Source organism: Nyctereutes procyonoides, unplaced genomic scaffold (genome assembly GCF_905146905.1).
Source record: "Nyctereutes procyonoides isolate TBG_1078 unplaced genomic scaffold, NYPRO_anot_genome, whole genome shotgun sequence".
NCBI lineage: Eukaryota > Metazoa > Chordata > Mammalia > Carnivora > Canidae > Nyctereutes > Nyctereutes procyonoides.
Genome location: NW_026575145.1, coordinates 17191472 through 17214389, shown reverse-complemented (window position 1 = coordinate 17214389; position 22918 = coordinate 17191472). Strand labels below are relative to the sequence as shown.

General features: G+C 35.5%; 1 protein-coding gene across 1 annotated transcript in view; it reads right to left on the bottom strand.

Annotated features, from left to right (window-relative positions):
- PRKD1 (protein kinase D1) overlaps window positions 1–22918 on the bottom strand; it is a 323089-nt gene that overhangs the window by 135790 nt on the left and 164381 nt on the right. Inside the window, 1 exon segment of the mRNA XM_055309335.1 lies at window positions 17408–17546. Coding sequence (XP_055165310.1) covers window positions 17408–17546 — 139 coding nt within the window.

The following is a 22918-nucleotide window of genomic DNA, read 5'->3' as shown; positions in this document are numbered from 1 at the left end:
TCCTCTCCCTCTATATATTTCCTTCTTAAAACCATTTTGGCAATATCCTAAAGTATAGGATGTACAGTATTCTCATTATCATTAATTTCCAAATAATATATAATTTCACTATTTGCTTTTATTCTGTAACCTGAATTTTTAGAAGGATATTTTAAAATTTCCAAGTTGATATATTGTTTGTCCTTTAGATGATTTTATTTTACTTAATTGCACTCATGTTAAGAAACATACCATAGGTGGTTTCTACTTTGAGGAATTCATTAAGATTTTTTTCATGATGTGATCAAATCCATGATTTTTTTTTTACCATTGATTTTTAGTTATCCTTTGTCTATTCTTTCATTTCAGTTACCTCGTTTCCATTTACTAATCCCCACTGCACAAAGTTTTCCCATCTAAACATGGAAGTCTCCCACCACCTTCCAATCAAAAACCATGATAATATTTATGAGTCTATCTCCCAGATTGTGGACTAAAGCTAGTGTCTCCTTTTCACTTGCAGATCTGCCTTTCATTCTTCAAGAAATCTACTTAACCTTTGCTAGCCCCCACCACATCAGGTATGAGAATTAAATTCTGGGGCTAGTGTTCTGGTATGCAAACCATACAGAATGCTACATGTGAGTCATCATACTGCACTGGGTTTTGGAGTTGTTTCTAGTGCCCTTAACTCAAATTAATACATAAAAATCTGTGAGTTCATCATATTTAAGACAAAGAGAGTGAATGAGAGTTACTAAATATTTGTTGAGCACCACCAAAAATAGGGCACCAGCTAATTTATTGTATTGTATTGTATTGTATATTTATTTTATTTTAGAGAGAGAGTATGCACGAGCAGTGGGGGAGCAGAGGGAGAGAGAAAGGGAGAAGCAGCCTCTCCAGTGAGCAGGGAGCCTGATGTGAGGGTCAAAACCAGGCCCTTTGGGATCATGACCTGAGTGAAGGCAGATGCCTAACTGACTGAGCCACCCAGGCACCCTACACCAGTTAATTATTGAACACACACACATATGTATGTGTGCATGGACTCACACATAAGTCCATCCATGCAACTTTTGTTCTGTCAAAGCTATAGATGTACTACTGCTCCATCAGGAATATTGTATCACTGCATAAACATGTATCAGTTAAGCAGAAGAGATAACTGTATTGACAAGAACAGAAAAATTCTGCTGCAGAGGATCTAAAGTGCATTACACATCACAACTGCAAGGTGCTAAAGCCAAATTCTTTGAATTACTCACACTGATAGGTTATCCTAAGAAGATAGTTTGAATAATAATCCTTCCTTAAGTAGGTCCTCAAAAGAAAGTTATATTCAGCTTCTTGACTCTCTAATCCTTATATTCTATCAATGATAAGCAATTAAGCATTCTTAAGGCAACTGAAATTGTGTATAAAAGATCTTCACAGGGATGCCTGGGTGGCTCAGCGGTTGAGCATCTGCCTTTGGCTCATGGCATGATCCCAGGGTTCCAGGATCGAGTCCCACATGAGGCTTCCTGCATGGATCTGCTTCTCCCTCTGCCTATGTCTCTGCCTCTTTCTCTGTGTGTGTGTGTGTATCTCATGAATAAATAAATATAATCTTAAAAAAAAGATCTTGACAGTATTTTTGATATAACACCTTACCTTGTCCTCCATCTACCAAACCTTTATCCCCTATGTGAAAAGAAAAGCCAAATTCTTATTTATTTATTTTTAAAATTTTCCATCTACTTTCTGGTTTTAAGATTATGCCTATTCTGGACATTTCACAGAAATGACATAATACAGTAAGTCACTACTTATGTCAGATTTCTTTCATTTGGGATAATGTTTTTAAGGTTCATCCATGATATAGCACGTATCAGTACTTGATTCATTTTTATGGCTAAATAACATTCATTGAATGGATATACCACATTGTATTTATCTATTCATCAGCTAACAGAGATTTATTTTTTTCTACTTTTTGGATACAATGAATAATTCTATGAATATTTGTGTACAAGCTTTTGTAAGTATGTTTTCTCTTGGGTATATACTTTGGAGTCAATTACTGGGAAATTGTGAAAAATTGCCAATCTCTTTTTCAAAGCAGCTGATCATTTTACATTCTAATCATCAACATAGGGTCTTAATTTTTCCACATCTTTACCAAAAAGTATTATTGCCTCTCTATTTGATTTCTGGGTATAAAGTGGTACCTCATGTGGTTTTGATTTGCATTTTTCCAGTGACTAATGAAGTTAAGTATCTTCTCATGGGCTTATTGGTCATGTATGTAACTTCTTTGGAGAAATTTCTATCCAAATTCTTTGGTCTCTTTTTTTTTTTCAAATTCTTTGCCCATTTTAAAAATTTGATTCTTCATCTCTTTTTAATAAGCCTTTGAAACTTCAATGGAAATTCATTCCATATATTCTTTATTCTTGTTCACTGATGAGTTTTTCCATAACACTGTGGTTAGATGCTATTCAAGTTATCAATTTAAAAAAGCCACACAAATTAAATGAAAGTCATAAATGGAAAAATTCATTAATTTTTTCTTTCAGTTGACGAGTAATAATAATAATGTCCTAAACTGATTACCATCCATATTGTATTAAATCCAAATCTGACTTAAGTACCCATGATGATAATCAGTGTGGCAGTTTAATATATTCAACAATAATTATTCAGTGAACACTTATTGCCAGCAAGGCACTAGAGATGTTGATAAGAAGAAGAAAAGTTAAAACACTAAGTGGTTTATGGTAGTATCTTTTACAATCTTTACCAAAAATCCTCTGATATCATGATTATATTTGCAAGTTAGAAAAGCATGGCTCCTCACAGAGTACCATCTACTTTAAAACTAGTACATATGTCATTATAAATAGAGGGTGATAAATGTTAATGTAGGAAGCACACAGTAAGAAGAGCTGCCTGACCCAAATTTGATGTTTCAAGTAAGACTTCCTGGAGGGGAGGGGATCCCTGGGTGGTGCAGCGGTTTGGCGCCTGCCTTTGGCCCAGGGCGTGATCCTGGAGACCCGGGATCGAATCCCACGTCGGGCTCCCGGTGCATGGAGCCTGCTTCTCCCTCTGCCTGTGTCTCTGCCTCTCTCTCTCTCTCTCTCTCTCTCTCTCTCTCTCTCTCTCTGTGACTATCATAAATTAATTAAAAAAATTAAAAAGACTTCCTGGAGGGGGATACATGTGCCAAGTCATGAAAGATGAATAAAAATTAGATGGGCAAATCAAAAGAGGAAGGAGGTGCATATGAAAAGCATGGATTCCAAGACTAGCAGATGTAAAGGGGCACCAGAAGTAAGAAAGGACATTATAATACATTAGAAGAAATGAAAAGTTTCAGATGCCCATCTATGAGAGTTGGGTAAGGTAGACAGTGGAATAAGGGACTATAAGGCTGGAGAAATAAACAGAAGGCTTATCACAAACAGTTTCATAAGTCATGTAGGAGGATTTATCCTTGTGCTATTGAAGGGTTTTATCTAGAGGTGGCATGACTCAATTTAGGCTTTAGAGGGGAAAAGACTGGAGGCAAGGAAGCCAATTAGGAAACTATTCCAGTGATATAGGTGGGAAAATACAGCAACTTGAACAAGCAAATAGCAATGCAGAGGGCAGCCCGGGTGGCTTAGTGGTTTAGCGCCACCTTCAGCCCAGGGCCTGATCCTGGAGACCCGAGATTTCAGGCTTCCTGCATAGAGCCTGCTTCTCCCTCTGCCTGTGTCTCTGCCTCTCTCTCTATTTCTATTTCTCTCTCTCTCCCTCTCTCTCTCTCATGAATAAATAAAATATTTTTTTAAAAAGAAAGCAATGTAGATATTTAGTAAAAACAATTACTAATAGCACTTACTGACTTATTAGATTCATTCATTCAATCATTTCTATTTATTGTGCTTACTAGTCGTCAGGCTCTGTTCTAGGTACTGGGAATAAAGCAATAAAAAAGAAAGATAATATACTTGCCCTTGTTGATTTCTTAGTTTTGACAAATGTACCATGACAGTGTAAGATGATAACATTACAGGAAAGCAAATCTGGGTGATGTGAACTCTCTGTACTACCTTTGCAACTTTTTTATAAATCTAAAACTATTCAAAAATCTAAAATTTATTTAAAAAACTATTGGGATTTGACTGTTGATTCACTTGCTAGGGTGGTATCATATATGGAGGCTAGCCTGATTTTAAAGCTGGAAAGGTGCATTTGTGCTTATCTCACTTGTTCTGCATGTTAAGTACTCCAGGAGACCAAAAAATAGATTCCAGTCATTAGAGATAGCAAACCAAGACCTCTGTTCAACACTAAATGTTTTTAAAAGCATAAAACCAGCAAGAGTAGAGATTTACAGAGATAATCCTGAAACTGCGATTAAGCTTGAAGGACAAGATGAATCTAATTTGGTTCAATATATAAACATTACTCTTTTTTCTATATAAAAAAGGTAGTATATTAAGACTATACAATTATTTTTCTACTGAAATTTTACAACTTTTTTACCAAAAAATTTATGATAATTGTTAGAATAACATCATAAGGAAAAATGTCTCTTTTAACTTTGAAATTTTCCAATATGCTAACTCCCTAAAACCAAACTTAAATTTTTCCTTTCACATTGAGCACCATTTATGAAGTCTTAAATTGTGAAACAAAGCATATAAATCATGAACAAGTATTTTTGGACTACTATATATCTGGCACTGAACTAATTGTTACAGATTTTTTAAGGACTATAAAATACTGCCCCATCCTTTAGGATTATTAATCTTGTTGAATATGTATAATAAATGCATATCAAGTACATTCATTTCACCAAACTTGTGTCTTGCTCTGTCGTTGCTTTTCATGACCTGATTCCATTGGCAGTAATTTGAAAAGGGTCAGTTCTCATAAATATAAGTAATTTTTTAAGTGCTCAAAATTCATATGGTGAAAGATCTCATGTGGAAGCAATATTAATATTGAGTCAAATGAATCCAACTTAGACATTTAAACACATATGAATATGAAAGTATAAAGGATGGAGCAAACTAATTTTGAACCATCCAAATTTAGTTTCAGAATGGTTATGTCTAATCACTGTGAAAAAAAGTATCTCTGGACAGAGTGCCTCATACTGGATCCTCATTGTTTCCTAACGTCTACCATTCCTAAAACACTGCTTATCGATAACACAGTGAAATAAGGGGTAGTTTTTGTTTTACTTTTGATTTTTGTTTTTCAACATCAAGAGATTACTGTGTGGGGAAAATATCTTTTTTCTCTTGATTTTTTTTTTTTTTAATAGAGGACCAACTGTTTGGACTCATTGAGAATTCTCTACACAGCTTTACATTACCATGCTCTCGGGATTAACAAGTTGTAATGATCAGAACCTCAAAAAACTTCTGAGAAAGATAAAAATAGAATAAGATGATACTCAGAGTTAGCCAAAAATTTTGTCATTTTCTAGAAACTAAAAAGCTGAAACTGCCTCACAACATGAAAAAAAAATGAACTCAAGCTTGATCCAAATCTCAATTCTTGTATTAAAATATATGTAGGAAAAGAGGTATTTGGTATATTTACGTGTCTGTCGTCTTCACTTTAAGCCTGAAGTCAACACTGGTAACAGGCTATAGATGTCTTAAAAATAACTTAGAAAAGTGGAAAGTGAAGGTACAAGTACATTCTGGTGTAGTATTGCTCTTTTCAAATACATCTTTTCTATTTTATTCCTCCATACTGGCATAATGAATAGTGCTATTGCTGTTGAAGACTTAAAACAGCTGCATTTCTAATTTTGGCAAATTATGAGGGATTTTTACATGGGTTGCATGTTAAAAGCAAACAACATGCCAACCAGCAGAATGAAAGTGCTGGGCAGATGGTGGCGCGGCTGAGCTATTGAACTGAAGTGCTACAAGCCACCACCAATCGGGTGGGGACATCCTAAAAGGGGCAACTGGCAGCTTTTCAAGTGAAGTCCAATCCTTTACCTCAAACAGAAATAATCCACGAGGTCTTCAGAGAGCCACTCAGTAGCATTCTCCAAATGGCCTTTGTTAACAGAGGCAGCCTTCAGTGACTCTGTTTCACTGATTTTGATGGTGTATACAATTCTGACTTGCTTTCCTTCCTTTCCTCCTCTAAGCCCTCCTGTCTCCTGTCGTGTGTGTGCGCACACGTGTGAGTTGGGGGGGGGGAGATGAATATGGAAACAAAACAAAGTATATATGTTATAATCTTTCTCATTACTAAGGGAATTATCCCTGCATAAAAAGACAAGAAAGGATTCCAATGTCTTCACAATGGAAAAGGAAAAAAAAGATGCAAGATAATAAACAGCGTTGATCAATATCAATTGTTATTGATCAGTCTTGACCAATACATCTTAAAACTGCATTTAGAATGCTGCTATATAAATTTACCCAAAACCCAGAGAGATGGTTTTCCGGAGAATAAGCAGCTGGGCACTATATCAACCAAAGGTCTGGCCTTCAAAGCCAGCATTTCCTCTAATTCAAAGCAGCTTATAAAGTATGAGATAAAGCTGTATGACTGCTTTTTAATAAATATTCTAGAATTTACATGAACTAAATGTTGTCTTTTCAAACATGGACAACATCCACTGTCAATTGCTGATGTTTTATTGTATTTTGTATGTTTCTGTAAGCCAGCAAAAAATTTATTTTGGAAAAAAGGTAAGATAAAACAAAGAAATGAAGTCATTCATAAATCATACAATTAGTCTATATACTATACCATGATACTGTATTATTCTTTCTGACCTATTTCTTTCTTATTCTCCTATCTACTCTTCTTATCTCCTTCATTTCTGAGATGATCTTACAATATCCTATGTCCTAGACACTGTGTTAGATACTATACATTATTATCATGTATGTGAATCCTCATTTTGAAGGTGAGGACATTGGCACCCAAACACTAACTAACTTTCCCAATGCCATAGAGCTAATAAATGCACTGCTGGGAATTGGAACTCAGGCAGCTTATTTCCAGTGTCTCTACCCACTAAGGTATTCTGTATAGCATGCAATGAAACAAAATACAGAAACTAAGAAACCTAAATTAAATTAAATATTGTGGCAAATACAAAGAGTTAGTATCGTAAAAGTCATGTAGTATTATTGACTTGTACCATATTAAAGGTGGTCCATGAATTCTGATCTGAGAGGGTAAGGCCAAAGGAAGAAGGAAAACCAGGTATCACATAAGAATAACATTACTCATAAAATGAAGCTGTTCTAGGGTACAAGAGTCTGAAGAATCTGTCCCACCAGGAAGTCACAGGGTATTATACAATTTCTCCCAAGATTCTGGAGATTTTGGTAATAAATATACTACCAAAGCATTCAAGTATATTATTTCTAACATTCCTCTAAATGTCCTATCAAAGAAATTTCAGTAAAGGTATTTCTGCAGCATGTGTGTATGTGTGTGTGTGTGTGTGTGTGTGTGTGTGTGCAAATAATTGTGTTCTAGATATTTAGGAGTAAAATTTGGTTTATCTAGTTGCTCTAACAGAACTTTTTTTGATAGTGAAATGTTTAAATCAATATGGCGGCTATTTATTAACATGTCTATTAAATACTTGAAATAGTGTGACTGAAGAACTCAGTTCTAATTTTACTTATTTTTGGTTAACTTTAGTATAGCTACATACAGTTAGTGTAGACAGTGCATAACTAGAGAAATAGTTGGGGTGCCTATTTCTCAGCCAATTCTCATGAATAGAATTTTGTGTTTTTATAACAGATGAACAAAATAAAAACTGGAACAGTTTTATTCTCCAGTCTTAGCCCTAGAACACAGGGATTTTGTGCTAACTAAACACTAATATTTTTTCAAGGATTATGACAAAAAACCTATTTATATCACCTCTATATAGAAGTGAGCCAAGGAAATACATATTTATAAGATATTGTGATTGCCCAAAAAAGTTCTTATATTAGGGTCTGGTTCTGTAACTCATCTATTTCTGATGTGTAAAAATTTTCATTTTTGAGTTGAAGTGCAGTTTTTTAAGTAAGTCCCACATAATTCAGAGTCAAATCTGGTAAATGAGATAGATTAATATGACTTTTGTGTGTGTGTTTTACAAACCAATTCATGTAAAATGACAAAAAGAATGACCTAGTATCTTAGTATATTTTCTAAAAAGAATGACCTAGTATCTTAATATATTTTCTAGAATGATTCTGAATATGTGAAGTTCTCTGAGGTCCTGTTGTACATTGAAGTGCTAACATGGTAAGATTTACATACATGAGATGGTTAAGTCTCCACCCTAAGAAGTAAATATAAATAATTTTTGGTTCCACAGAGACCAGAAAATACAGAGGAAAAAGCCCCCTTTGTGTGGTTTTCATTACCTCTGTGTTCTTTTCCTGTTTATCTGAATGAGTTAGAATACTGGCTTCAATTAGAGAAGTAATAGAAGAAAAGAGAAGGAAAAACTATTATTTCTGGCTGGATATTCCCTTGCCAGATGGTGAAGAACTAGGCCCTAGGCTAATTCTGTGTGAACAGAGGGGCCTGATATGTTGTCTTTGAAGACCACGGTTTCATGGTTTTTCCATGTCCATGTACATGGACAGAGATCAATGGAGATTCAGACTCTGGTTTTGGAGCACATGACTCAGCTTTTCCTATAGATTGTGCCAGCTGACCCTTAGGCACATTAGGTGGCTGTCCTATTAGGTGGATAAAGCAATGGTGCTCCAGTGTGACGACTGGGACTGGGGGAGGAGGATGAGCAAGAAAGGTCAGCCACCATCTCAGGATATCAGTCCTTGTTCCTTCCAAACATGGAAAGAGAGAAGTCACAGCCTGAGACCAGCTCCAGTGTCACCACTGTGAGCTAACGCAGATAAGGAACATTGAGGTTCCAGATGAAAAAAATGAGACTTAACTGATGAAGGCAAGTGAGATTAGCATGGGGGGGGGGAGGGGAGGTACATCAAAAAGGAATGATTACTTACTACATTTTAGAAAGAGAACAAGAATATTTGAAAGAAAAGAGCAATGGGGGGATCCCTGGGTGGCGCAGCGGTTTAGCGCCTGCCTTTGGCCCAGGGCATGATCCTGGAGACCCGGGATCGAATCCTACGTCGGGCTCCCGGTGCATGGAGCCTGCTTCTCCCTCTGCCTGTGTCTCTGCCTCTCTCTCTCTCTCTCTGTGACTATCATAAATAAATAAAAATTAAAAAAAAAAAAGAAAAAGAAAAGAGCAATGGTTGGGAAAACTGGTTGAAGGAAGAATGAATTGAGTTAGATAGCAAATGAGTTACTTGGTCATGGTGATGAGCATAATCCAGGAGTTGTAGGAATCAGATAGGAAAACTACCATTTTATGAATTATGTCTTATTTTACATGAGAAATGTTGTGAAAGACATTGAAATATTTTGAAAGCAGAACTGGATTTCTAAAAATAAGCAATTTCTAAAAAATAATTAGTTTCTGACATGTAGAAGATAGCAGGAATCCAGAAAAAAAGGATTAGTCAAGTGATAATAATATTGATATTACGAATAGGTTAGACCAAGGAGAGCCAACAGTAAGCACTGAAATTCAATTCCTACAGAACAGCCGTAACTTCTATATATCATCAGCAGTAACTTCTATATACCATATTTACAGCACCAATTTAATAGCATGCTTATTGGCTTGTTCATTTTGTTACTTCAAGTATCCACTCATTCACTAAACAAACAGATGTTTGCAAATAGATGATTGCACGTAACATGCCAGGTCCTGAGGTTTCAATATAAAATAAATGGTTCTTGTTTCAAGAAATGTGTAGTCCAGTGGGGTGGAGGTGGGACAAGAAGGAAGAGTACCTCACATTCACCAGGCATCTTTTGAAATGCTTTATATTTACCCTCATGAAATCTACAGCCCAATATCAGAGTAAAGAAGTTACTATTGCTATTTGATGGGTGATGGATAAAGACTCCTGGAAAGGAGGTGACTTGCCAAACATTATGTTAGAAATAAATGGCGGCTCCAGGACTCAGCCCAGTCTTTGACTGGAAATTCACTGATTATCAAACTGAATTTATGTAGATATATGCCATAAGGTAATTGTGATGCATATTTCTCAGTTAATATAATATGTAAAGCACTCAAAACAGTGCCTAATACATCATAAAATCTATACAACCTTATATCATCATCACTAATGCTTTTTTCTTAAAGAACAACATGGGGGGAAATATTATATATTCAAAATTAAGCAAGAGAAATCTAACACAGCAGAATGCAAAATGTGCATAAGGCTTTCAAATGAAATAAGATTCTGCAAAGAACTTTTCCTTTTAGGGTTTGCCTTATGTCCCATGTTACCTGGGGAGAATGTTTTCACTCTGCCTTGACGCTCAGTGTTACCCGGGTATAAAAAGACAGAGAAGCAATGCATTATTGTGCCATATCTCCCTGGAGACTCCAGTCCACAAAGAGACAAATAATGGAGGAAAACTATCAAAGTAAGGAAGGAGTGCTCCAAGCCCCATATCCTGGTTGAGGTCCCAAGCTGGGCAAGATCAAAGTATATGGAAACATTCTATTAACCTCCTCTTTGTGTTCACTTTTCTATGAGAATGATTTAATGTAGTACAAAGAAACTAAAATGAGGTTTACTTGCAAGGTAGAGATGGAAAGAGGATTAATATTAACAATAATAAAAAGGAAATGCTGAAGACACACTTAACATAAACCATATTTTATGAGTAATGACCTGTAATCTTACATTTAAGTTTGCCATTATTACAAAACCACCAGCACAGATAATTGCAACTAAAGTTGGACAGGAATTGGCACCAGTAAGCCTATAATGATTAAGATGTCCGAAACAACTACAAAGAAATATAAATTGAATACTCAAGGCCAGATCTTTTACAACCTTAATCACTCAAGCAGTATTAAGACTGGGGAGGTACATCCCACGATTAATTCTCTCTTCTTAAAGGCAAACCAACAAAACTATGTCTTCTAATGTATTTCTTGGGAAAATAATAACACAATGATCTAAAGTATTACTCTCATAGTTTTCTCCTCCACCCATATTTCAGAGGAGTATAAAACACTGCTAAACAATGTCCTATATCCGAGAGAAAGGGATATAACTGACACAGTGCCATATAAATCAATAATTTATACTCTTTATAAAAGAAAAAACGACCTTGCTAGAACTTTGTTACTATCTATTTTGGGGTGGCGGGGGGGAGGGGCTCATGATTTAGACACTGAATCCTAATAATAGAAAAACATGGTCATAAGGATTCCTTAAACATAGTGATCCTAAGACACCATTTCAATTTTGATCAGAGTTGAGAAATTATATCATGGGATCCTGTTTAAGCAGGGGCATGGTTACTTTTTCATATTTTGTACTGTAACTCTATGAAGAAGAGTCTCCAGGTTTTCATAATCTGATCACAGTTTATATATTTATTAAATATTTATTTTTTCATAAGGAAGAGGGGATAAGGGTTCTACGATTAAAAAAAAAATGTCAGTGGAACCTGTAGCTCATTACTGGTTTTGTTGTTACAAATCCGATCAATAATTCCCTGAGACATCAACTTACCATAGTAGGAATTCTTTGAACAGATCCTCAAGAAATCCTGTTTACTGGTGCAGGTTCAAAGGGTTAACCTGAAGTTAATAAAGACTAAACATTTATATTCAAGCTCTGGTACTACCTCTACTATTCACTGCAGGATGTGGGCAAGTTAAAATGTATATTTTATAGCTTTTAAGATATCTGATTTCACTACCTCCCAGAGTCATTGTGAAGAAAACATTACTTATGTAAACTGATTCAAAAGCTTGTACTATTATGTAGACAAAGCTTTCTTTCTTGCTAACTCCTGTTTTTCCATGGTTCAAATATTCTCCTTTGTGAGAGAGAAGTGGCCTACATGTAGGCAGAACAGATATAACCTCTCTGACCATTTGGTCCATGGGCTTGACCCAGAGGAGTATCTCTACTGTAGATTGCTGAGGCCAAGACTGATCAAATACTTGAAGGAGGAAAAATTATCTGTGTTAAAGTGAATTTGGGAAGTGCAGAGAGTTATGCTTCATATCAGCATGCACCAAAATTTTGAAGAGTCCTGCAATAAAGAACTCCTTTAACACTGTTTGATACAACAGTTCTCAAAATTTTCAGACCAGGATTCACTTTTGTAGTACATTTAATGATCATGAATATTGCAGGGAAAAGCTACTTAGAGTGTGAGGAGGAGACGTAAACAGAATAGCTAACATTTATTGTGCGGTTGCCTATGTGTAGAAACTCTGAAGTGCTTTACATGCGTTATTTCTGAAGTTTGCAGTAACCTTACATTGTAGGTGCTAGTGTTGTCTCCATTTTATAGATGAGAAAACTGGGGCACAGAATGATTAAATGTCTTTGCAAAGATGTAAAAAGTGAGGAACAGAGAAAGGATATGAAGCCAGGTGATCTGGCCCTAGAAATGGTATTCCATCATTAATGCATCTACTTTACCTATAGACTGAAGAAAATATGGAATCCATGCACTATTAGCCCTGGATGATATTATCATCCAGTATAAGGTTCTTTTTATATTAAGATGTTATTTAAAGACAGACACAGAAAGAGAGGCAGAGGCATAGGCAGAGGGAAAAGCAGGCTCCCTGTGGGGAGCCTGATGTGGGACTCAATCCCAGGACCCCATAATCATGACCTGAGCCAAAGGCAGACATTCAACCACTGAGCCACCCAGGTATTGAATAAAGTTCTTTTTTGATTGAAAAACAAACAAACGCCCCTGAATCCCAGAGATTATGCAAATTGTACAAAATCAATGAGACTATATGCCCAAGAGTTCTCCAGCATCTTGGGGCAGGAGCCAAACCACTTGACAAACACACTGAACAACACATGAGAGCAAGACTTGGTGTGAGGGAAAGAGCATGTGACCACTCCTTAGGTGGCTGTAGCTCTCCTTAGAATCCTCTTCATTTTCTTATTTCCTTTCATCAAATATGTCCAAATGGGTATATATCTCTTCAATTTTACCTCTAAAATATTTCTTAATTTCCCTATCCCATTTTCAGCTCTTCAGTCACTGCCTGAAAATAAGCCCATAGCCCCCTCTGCCTGGGCTTACAGCGCTAGCTTTCTAATGAGGTTTCCATCTCTAGATGGTGTGGGACAAATAACCAGCTACATGTGGTAACACAGCTTTGCAAAACTTATAAATAATACTGCACAATCTATTGTAAAAACTATTAAAAATTATCCAAAAAAAGGATTTTTACCATTAATGAAAGAAGGAAAGATTCAACATTTAGCTCTAAGACTTTAAAATTGTAATTTTACTAGAGAAATTCTTGTAGTCCTTGTCTTCTTTCAATTTAACCACCTATTAGATGCACACACACACACATATACTATTATTAGAGATCAAGCCCCCAAAAAACAAAAAACAAAGAGCTGAATCATGTGAATGCAGTGTTGTTATTGATTTGCTTTATTATGACTGAATTATCAGGTTCTGATAGAGACCCATCATGAAGAAGGCTTCTAAATTCCATGAGCTTTACTTTATAGTTTAGTACTATACACTTGAACTTGACTTTGGCTATAGTAAGAGAAATTTCCATTTGCAGTGTTTTCCTACTCTGTAACAATAGTAGTGATGCTAATCCTTTGCTTAACATACAAAGAAAATTTGCCGGTGGTGGGAGTGTGCATGGTGGGGAACTTCCATGTAGTTATTTCTTTTTCTTCTCCAGAACCCAACCCATCTACCCGTGAGCAATATTTTCCTGGCTTACTGAGTCTAAAAGCACTAGCTCATACAAGACCCGTTTTTCAGAAAGAAAAGGAGACAGAAAACCAGCAAATCAGCTAGGAGCAGCCTGGTTAGTACTAACAGATGATGAAAGGTCTCAGAATAAATTGACATAAGAGAAAATTCTTGATCTTGCCTGAAGAGTCAAGAGTATATCACCTTCCTCAAATTTACTTTTTTCCATATTTTCTCACATTTTTAATGTACTCCTAGGTGAGAACATGTTTCTATTGGTGGAATACTGGTTAAACACTGAAAAAATCAGATTATGTTTATGCTGAACTATACAGTAAAATTTATTTTTTCGTGGGGAAAACCAAAATTCAGATAAATGAGTTTTAACAATAATATTATGGTCTTTAAGAGGAAAATCTCCACAGCATTGTTTTATGTTATGAAACTGGTCGAAAAGCAACAGAGGGGATGCCCAGTGTCTTGTACCCCTACCTCCTTTACCCATTGTATTTTGAATGAAGTTGATCCTTAACCACCCATCAGGAAACGGCACTTCTCTGGCCCACTACAGCACTCCATGTTCTTCTGGGCCTGGGTCAGGAATGAGTAAGTGATAAAATGGTAGGGAGTTAGGGCCTGAAAACTAGTCAAAAGATGGGGCCCAGGGATGTGGATTTGGGAGCAACAGGCAAGATGGAAGAAAGTGCCTGAGTGAGGATCTCAGAGCTAGACCATCACTTAGTGGTGAGCTCAGGCATGGGCCTGCGCCATAGGTGATGGACACTAAGCAGAAAGGAAAGGGGCATGGAGAAAAACAGGGTTATAGTTGGGGGGAAGCTTAAGGAAAAAACAATTTTAACATATACTGAGAAAATCACAATGTGAAGCATTAGAGTGGGAGAGGAGGGAGGAAAATACAGCCGCCAAAGAAGCTCACAGGGAAATGCAGGAGATCGTCAGTTAAACACAATTGAATGTGTATATATATATAGAGAGAGAGACATATATCTATGTATGTATATATATACATGTTATATAAAGACATATGTTACATATGTTATATATAATAAGTCATTATATATATACATTTAATTAAATATACATAATTGAATATTTAAGGGTTAAATGATATTGAAGGAGTGGGACTGTGTGGGCTGAAAATGCTGAAGTCTCCAGGTTCAAATCTAAAACTAGGCTGTTATAGAACGGCTCCTTTTAAATACCAACATGATAGCTGCTAAGAATAGAAGAGGCCTTCCTGAGCCTGGTATTGGGACAACAGGCAAAAAAAGGCTGCCTTTGAGTGCCTTCTCAGCAACTGGGGCCAAGGAGACAGGACAGGATGAACACGGCACAGAAAGGGTGGATGGCAAAAGAAGTGGAGTATAAACATAGTGAGGGTCTTGGTTTACGGAGATGACAAGGAACCGCATAATGCTGTTCCCGGTGCGGCAGGGCAATGCAGGGTGCTGCATCAGGTCAGCATGCCAAAGAGCAGATCCTGCTCACAGAGATAACACCCAAACAGGCAGTCCTCTTCCCTCTTCCACAAGCACAAGCACACTCACACACAGCTTGCATTCAATCTGTCTGACACTACTATATAGCATTGGGCAACAAAAGTGAAATGGAAAGAAAAATAAATTTTGAAATACAATTTAAAAAATTCTCATATTTCTGGACATTGCCACAGGCAAAAAAAAAGATTCATAAAACACATTGTATTATTTGCAAAGCAGCCCAGCTATGAGCTTAATATGAATTAGGCGGAGAATGGATCCAGGGCATGATTTCCCTGAATAATTTATTCCAGGCAGCTCCTCCTCTCAGAAATAGGAAACTTAAAAAACAACATGTCTGAGCACTAGTTTTTTGAGGCCAGGTTCAAAAGTTTTGTGAAAGAGCCAAAGAAAGGTGACAGTGTGGAGGTTTCTCAAAAAATTAAAAATAGAACTACTATATGATCCTGTAAAATTCCACTACTGGGTATTTACCCAAAGAAAAGTATAAATCAAAAAGATATATGTGCCTCTATGTTTATTTCAGTATTATTTACAATAGCCAAGATATGGAAGCAGCCCAAGTGTCCACCAACAGATGAATGGATAAAGAAGATGTGGCATGTATGTAAAATGGAATATTACTCAGCTATCAAAAAGAATGCAATCTTGCCATTTGTAACAACATGGACAGATCTAGATGGTAAAATAAGTGAAACAAGTCAGAGGAAGACAAACACCATCTGATTTCACTCATGCAGAATTTAAGAAATAAAACAAATGAACAAAGAAAAAAAGAGACAAAAAAAACCAGACTCCTAACTATAGAAAACAATAGATTGCCAGAGGGAAGATGGGTGGGGGGATGGGTAAAATAGATGAAGGGGATTAAGAGTACACTTATGACGACCACTGAGTAATGTACAGAATTGCTGAATCACTATATTGTCCACCTAAACTAATGTAACACTATGTTATACTTGAATAAAAAATACATATGAAAAATAATAAATTAAAGTGGTTGGCATTGTCTACAAAAAACACATGAAAGCTGTTGCTTTTTTGATTTAACAAGTGGCAACTCTATAAACAAGAACATTATTATTTTTATCTAGCAAAACAACTTGTTTTATAGGATCTAAGCTACACAGTGAAAATGCGGCAATCCCAGGACCTCACCCAGTGACAAGTGATGAACAAAGACAAAAACAAATTGGACTGAATCAAAGCAAAGTCCAACTGAATTTTAATCAGTGCAACCGGGCTCTGAACAAGTTGAGGAACTTGAGGAACTGAAATCTAGAATTATGAAAGCTAATGGGTTTCCTTTAGTCAAAGAAGTAACAAGCAAAGATAGCCAGAGGAGAGAAAGGAACAATACAAAGTTTCTCAATAATTCCTCTATTTTCACAAAAATTAAAAAAAAAATGGATCTCTTTGCATTATTGCACTGATCATTGTTGTATGGATCCCAGCTACAGCTGTTCTCTGGCACTTTTTTTTTTAAAGTTAAATATGACTATTTTTTTCTGTATTAATACACATAGTCTGATTGGTAACTTTTAAATCCTTAATAAGGAATATAAATCTGGGCAGAGGGAAGCAAAGCACAGCTGCTCCTCAAGGAGTGATCTGGCTAGTGTCACATGGCCTGCCCGACCTGCTGAACTCTGGCTTCTGACTTGGTCTTGGCTTAGAGTGAGTAGACATCTGACTTAACTAAAGCTATGGATTTCTAGCCCTGTTGTTACTTCTTGGCTTCCAGAACCCCCATACATTTGGAGCCCTAGCATCTGTCTTTCACCACTGGGGAGTTTTTGTTTGCTTTTGCTGCCATCCAAATGATTCAAGGTGATGAATGAAAGTATGCTTGTGGTGTTGTTGGCGGCTGGGGAGATTGTGAGGTTGGGAAAAGTGATTGGGACAGTAGTGGGCGCAAAAAATTTTGCACCCATAAGGCAAACCATTTGCTTTTTCCAAAAAAAATTTTGAAAGTTTCCACAGACGAGGCCTAAAATTTCCTTTTAGGGCTGAGTTTGATATGTTTTCTATGTTGCCTTAAAAACTTATGCTCCATATTTCTTCAAGTGCAAATTATTAATCTATGGATAGAGAAATAAGGGTACTACCTGACAAGACAACTTCAATAAGATCGCCTTCCTGGATATCGCTAGCCGTTTTCACCAGTTGAAGGATGTTTTCAGAGGTAGGATCATGGCGAAAAAGCAGGATCTTATCATACATTCCATAGAAACCACATTCAGGGAACTGTAAATACAAATACCACAATAGGTTAAATGTCAAAATCCTTCTAAATTTAAAATAAAAACCAAATAATTAAGTGCCAGGGCACAAATACAAGCTAATTACAAAAGTTGAAGGTATCTAGAACATTCAAAATTAATAGCAAAATTGATATTGACATGCCTCCAAGACAGGAGGAAAGGAATAACATATCATAAGGGCAATAAGAACCATATGATCTAATTAGAGAGCAAGAAAATTAAAGAATATGAGGTAAAATTCAAAGTGGCTCTGGCAGTAAGGTAGCTAAGAAATAATATAGGTGGGAATAATTGTGCACTTTCACAAGATCTGTTGCAATCCAGTAGCACAAAAAATGGGAGTCAGTTTATTACAATTCCATTATACATACAGTTGCAATCTGCTTGAAAAAAAAAAAGAGATCAGTCCACTTAGGTATATTCAAAAATAAAAGTTAGGATGCCTAGGTGGCTCAGGGCATGATCCTGGAGTCCTGGGATCCAGTCCCACATCAGGCTTCCTGAATGGAGTCTGCTTCTCCCCCTCTCTATGTCTCTGCTTCTCTCTGTGTGTCTCTCATGAGTAAGTAAATAAAACCTTTTAAAAATAATAGAATATAAGTTGACTCAATAAAGCTAATTGTGATCTGTGTGTGGACTGAAATATTATCTAGATTATTTGACTCAGGAAAAGTGCCAGAGGAGAAAACCCCACTCTCCTTTCTATTGCTGCCCATATAATACATTTAGTTTTCATGCAATCTAGGTTAAATAGATTATGAACAATAGCTAAAAGTCAATTTAAGTACATAATGTTTAAATTCCTTTCACAGGGACAAATCCAAGAGTTTATTACTCAAGGATTATAATGCATATAATGAATGGTATTTTATAATGGACATAGAAAAATTATAACAGTAACAATCATTATAATATTAACAGTTAATATTATTCCCTGCATTTCTTCTCTTCCTTCTAAAGCAAGAAGAGTTTCTAAATTCAGACCACAGGGGCACTTGGGTGGCTCAGTTGGTTGGGCATCAGACTCTTGATTTTGGCTCAGATCTTGATCCCAAGGTCCTGGGATTGAGCCCCCTGTTGGGTTCCCTGCTCAGCAGAAAGCCTGCTTCTCCTCCCTCTTCTCCCTGCTTGTGCTCACTCTCAACATATCTGTGACCATTTCTGTCTCTCTAATAGATAAATAAAATCTTTTTTTAAAAAAAGGAGTCTGTTGATGACCAGACTTAAAACTGCTTCTGTGTATTACTAGTAAAGTTGACATCCTTAAAGGAAACACAAAAGCTGAAATGATGTTACTGCTTCCATTGTGCTAATTAAAAGGGGAAAAAGTTCCTTTTTTCTATAATCTCTTCAGTAATGTTTTTAAAGTACAAGGAAAGAAATGGAACAGTAAATACTATTTTCTGTAACTTAAAAGCAATGAATAGTTCATGTATGATTTTAAAAATCAGCTTCATTAAGGTATAACTAACATGAAATAAAATGGCTATATTATAAGTTTTGACAAACATCAACACTCGTGCAATCAAAATCACAATCAGGCCATGAAACATTTCCATCAATCTCCTAAATTTTATTGTACCCGCTTGTAGTCAATGCCATCCACAATCTTTTTTTTTTTTTTTTTTTGCCATCCACAATCTTAACCTTAGGCAAAGATTTAGTTTCTGTCTCCAAAGATTAGTTCATCTGTCTCATTAGTTCATTTGTTTCACACAAATGAAGTCATACAGTATGTACTATATAAAGACTCTTTTCTAGCCAACTTCTTTTGCTCACCATCATGTTGATGGGCATATAGAGACTCATTTATACATATTGCCTTTGAGATTAATTCTCTTTGTATTAGTTATCAGTATTTCATTACATGGATCTAGGATGACTATTAATCTATTCAGCCCCAGATGGACACTCTTTTTTTCCAATTTGTGTCTATTAAAAGTAATAATGCTATAACATTTACACTCAAGTCTTTCAGTGGATATATGTTTTTAATTTTTTTTAAGATTGGTTTATTTGAGAAAGATGTGTGTGCAAGTGTGCACACAGTGGGGAGGGGCAGAAAGAGAGGAAGAGCATCTCACGCAGATTCCCTGCTGAGCTTGGAGCCTGACACAGGGCTCGATCTCAGGACTCTGAGATGAAATCACGAGTCACATCCTTAACTGACTGAGCCACCCAGATGCTCCTGTTTTTCATTTCCTATGAGTAAATACCTAGGAACAGAATTTCTGGGTCATATAAATGTATGTTTGATGCCAATAACATATTTATTATTGGTGCTTTATACTAAGCCATAAAATCAGGTAGTGTAAGCCCTCCATTTTTTTCCTTTTCTAAATTGCTTTGTATATTATAGGTCTTCTGAATTCCCATATGCATTTTAGAATCACTGTAATTTCTACAAAAAACCTGCAATAATTTACAATGATATTACATTGAAACAGTCCAGTTTGAGTAGGACTATATTTTAATAATGCAGACTTCTACTTTGTTATGAACAAGATATGTTGCTCTATTTATTAGTTTCTTTTAAATTTCTCTCAAAAATGTTTTGTAGTTTTCAGTGTACATATTTTAGACATATTTGTTAAATCTGCCTTTAAGTATTTGATATTTTTATGCTATTTTAAATAGTTGATTAAGGTATAATTGACATACAGTAAAATTCACCCTTTTTAGTGTGTAGTTCTGCAAGTTTTGACAAATATATATGATAACTACCTACCATACATGTGGTATTCACAAAACAGCCAAGATATAAGAACAGTTCTCATCACTCCCTAAAATTTCTCCATGCCCATTTTGTTATCAGCTTCTGCCTAGATCCCCAGCCCCTAGAAAGACACTGATCTGCTTTCTGTCTCTGTAATTTCGTCTTCTCAATAAGGTCATTTGAATGGTATTGTACTTTTTACACTGTACATAATTTTGAATCTGATGTTTTTCATTTACTGTAATGAATTTAAGATTGTCCATTCTGTTGCATGTATCATTTAGCTTTCCCTTTTCAATGCAGAGGAGTGTTCTACTGACTGCATGGATATACCTCAGTGTATGTGTCTATTCCTCAGTGAAGGGCATTTTAGTTACAGTTTTTTACTATTACAAATAAAGCTGCTATAAATGTTTACTTGGAGGTTCTTGTGTGAACACAAGTTTTTACTTCTCTAGGGTATATGGAGGTATCTATATAACTTTATAAAATATTGCCAAACTGTTTTGAAAGTGGCTCTACCATTTTGCATTCTCACCAGCAGTGTATGAGAGTTCCAGTTGCTCTGCATTCTTGACAGCACTTGTTAATGTTGGTTGTTTTTATTTTAGATATTCTAATAGGTATAAAATAGTATCTCCTAAGTTTTAATTTCCTTAACAACTAATGATGTTAAGCATCTTTCCATGTCTTTAAGTGTGCCACCCCCATGCACACAATTGATCAATTCCTTTGCCTATTTTAAAAATTGAATTATCTTATTATTGACCTCTGATAGTTCTTTATATATTCTAGAAAAGGTTGTTTATCATATATGTATTTCACAGATTTTTCTTTCAGTCTGTGGCTTTTCATTCCCTTTCCATTATTTTCTGTGGTTCTTAATTTAGATGAGGCCTAACTTATCAAGTATTTCTTTTTTCTTTTTTTTATCAAGTATTTCTTTATGGATCATGCTTTTACTTTAATACCTGATATATCTTTGTATAATTTAAGGTAACACAGATCTTTTCCTATGTTTTATTCTACATTTAATTTTTGGAGTTTTACCTTTGGATCTATGATCCACTTGGAGGTAATTTTTGAATGAAGTGAGAAACATAGATTGAGATTCATATCTTTTGCAAATTCTTAAAGATTCATATAGAATTGGTGTAAGTTCTTCCTTAAATGGTAGAATTGTCCAGCAAAGCCATCTAAGCCTGGACTTTTCTACTAAGATTTAGCTCTTAGCACTATTTCAATTTCCTCTTAAGTGAGAGCTTTGGTAGTTTTCTTTCAAGAAACCTATTCATTCCATACAAATTGTTGACTTTCTGGGCAAAAAGGTTTTTTTTTTTTAATAGTATTTCTTTATCACGTTTTAATGTCTGTAGGGTCCATGTGATGTCTCTTTATTACCTTCTCATGATTTGTGTCTTTTTTCTCTTCTTGCTTGATCAGTTTCTGAGCATTAGTCTATATATCTTTTTTTAAGCTTTTTCCATACTGTTTTGATTATTATAACATATTTTAAAATGAGGAAATATCATGCCTCTGGCTTTATTCTTCCTCAAAATTACTTGTGTTGGAATCTTTTGTGGTTCCATTTGAATTTTAGAATTATTTTTTTCTACTTTGATAAAAAAATGTCATTAATATTTGGATACAGATTTCACTGAACCTGTACTTTGCTTTGGGTAGTACAGATATTTTAACAATATTAATTCTTCCAATGCATGAACATGTAATGTCCTTTCATTTATTTGTTTGTTTTCCTTTCCTTAGGCAGTGTTTTATAGTTTTCACCGTACAAGTCCCTCACCTCATATTTTCATTTAAATCCTTTAAAGTTCTTTTCTACTAAGTCCATTACCTCTACCATTCTGGTCTACTTCTATTAACTCTCTTGATCCTTATGGGTTACATTTCCTGCTTTTTCATAGGTATACTTCTAAAAAACTGAAGTATAGTTAACATACACTGTTATATTAGTTTCAGGGGTTCAACAAATCTATACATTATGCTATGCTCACAAGTATAGCTACGAACTGTTACCATATTATGATATTAAAATACTTTGACTATATTCCCTATGCTGTACCTTTCATCCCTGTGATTTATTCATTCAATACGGGAAGCCTGTACCTCCCACTCCCTTTCCTCTATTTTGCCGAATCCCACCTCTTCCGTTCTGGCAACCACCAGTTTGTTCTTTGTATTTATGGGTCTGTATCTTCTTTTTGGTTTGTTCATTTGTTTTTCAGATTATATATATATATGTGAAATCATACGGTATTTGTCTTTCTCTACCTGAGTTATTTCACTTAGTATAAAAATAGAAATGCTGTATGATCCAGTAATTCCACTATTATTTACCCAAAGAAAACAAAAACATCAAATCAAAAAGAAACAGGTGCCCCCATATTTACTGCAGCATTATTTACAACAGCAAAGATATGGCAGCAACCTAAGTGTTCACTGATAAATGAATGGATAAAGAAAATACAGTTGACATATAATGGATGTTACTTAGCCATATAAAAGAATGAGGTCTTGCCATTTGCAATAACATGTATGGACCTAGAGGCTATTATGCTAAGGGAAATAAGTCAGTCAGAAAAAAGACAAATACCATGTGGTTTCATTTATATATGGAA